The 1,185-nt window shown below is 54.9% G+C and overlaps 1 protein-coding gene across 2 annotated transcripts in view; it reads right to left on the reverse strand.

Annotated features, from left to right (window-relative positions):
• Positions 1-368, reverse strand: part of LOC119339990 (dehydration-responsive element-binding protein 2B-like) — a 4,112-nt gene extending 3,744 nt beyond the window's left edge. For both annotated transcript variants that reach the window (XM_037611900.1, XM_037611905.1), the window contains exon 1: positions 165-368. In XM_037611900.1, coding sequence (XP_037467797.1) covers positions 165-241 — 77 coding nt within the window. In that variant the 5' untranslated portion in view covers positions 242-368. The remainder of the gene's footprint in view (positions 1-164) is intronic.
• Positions 369-1,185: the final 817 nt, after the last annotated feature.

A 1,185-nucleotide genomic window follows, 5' to 3' on the forward strand; every position in this document is an offset into this window, starting at 1 on the left:
CAAGACCGGCCAAGTCGACCACCGAACCACACAATTCCCAACTCCAAGCACCTAAATCGATCAGACACCAGAAAATAAAACACTCCCGGGACCGTATCGCCCACCGATTTCGAACCCCCAGAGCAAACCATAACAAGAAGCAGGTGCCGGACAGAAGATCTCACCTTCCAGGCTGGAGCGCCGGGATCTCGAAGGGTGCGGCGGCGGCGGCCGCCTCAGCGTCCTTCCGATCTACCGTCATGGCCGACCCGACCCGGATCGGGTCGAGATATCTAGCGTTCGCAATCTTGTCGCCTGATTTCTTCGCCGCGTCGACTTCGCTAGAGAGGTTGGGAGAGTCGTGGAGGAGGAGAGAAAGAAAAGTCGGAAACCCCAGGGGCTCACGCTGCGGCGCCTATTTATAGCCCGGGTCGGGGTGCTCCGTGCTCCGGACTCGCGGAAATATCTAGGTCACTCGCGTGCGGGGGTTGGCGCGTGGGGCCCGGACGTAAGCGACGCGGTTCACGTGGGCGTGGTGCGTCGGGGTGAGGCTGCGGGCGCGTGACGTCAGCAGTGCCGTGGTGCGGGGAAACTTCCCGAGACTTGGTGCCGAAGGAAACTCGGCTTCTCCTTTACGCTTTCCAGTACTGCTAGTGCTTCTTTTTTGGATGGATTGGACGTGCTGCTCTTGGGTGGGGTCCACGTGTAGGTCTACGTGTGGGCAGTCGCTGGGGGCTGAGTCGATATGGGAGGCGACACGCGGGCAGTCGCGATGACACAGTGGACCATGAGATTTTTCTTAGATTGTGTGAGTGTATCTCCGACGACCATCCGCAAAATTTCTTTCGCATTCCTCCGCACACAGAGGGATACGGATACAGAAGGCCGCCACTAAACTGTATCTTGTATATGTCTATCAGTAAATTCAAATTCAAATATATGATGATTCACACAACACGCAGGATCACATCCGCACCGAGTCGCATCCCCGATCACAAAAAAGAAAGGCAAATATGCTTAATTTTTACATGTTCGAATCCAAAAGAACATCAGTCTGGCAGTTTGTAAATTTCTGTCCTGCCGAATCGGCAATCCCAACAAGCTGCTCCCTGATCAAGGAGGTGTCGTCGTCGCCGCGTAGACCGCCTCGTCCGCCACGACTATAACGTCCGGATAATTAAGCTATAGTAATCATCTGCTAATGAT

Source organism: Triticum dicoccoides, chromosome 1B (genome assembly GCF_002162155.2).
Source record: "Triticum dicoccoides isolate Atlit2015 ecotype Zavitan chromosome 1B, WEW_v2.0, whole genome shotgun sequence".
Classification (NCBI taxonomy): Eukaryota; Viridiplantae; Streptophyta; class Magnoliopsida; order Poales; family Poaceae; genus Triticum; species Triticum dicoccoides.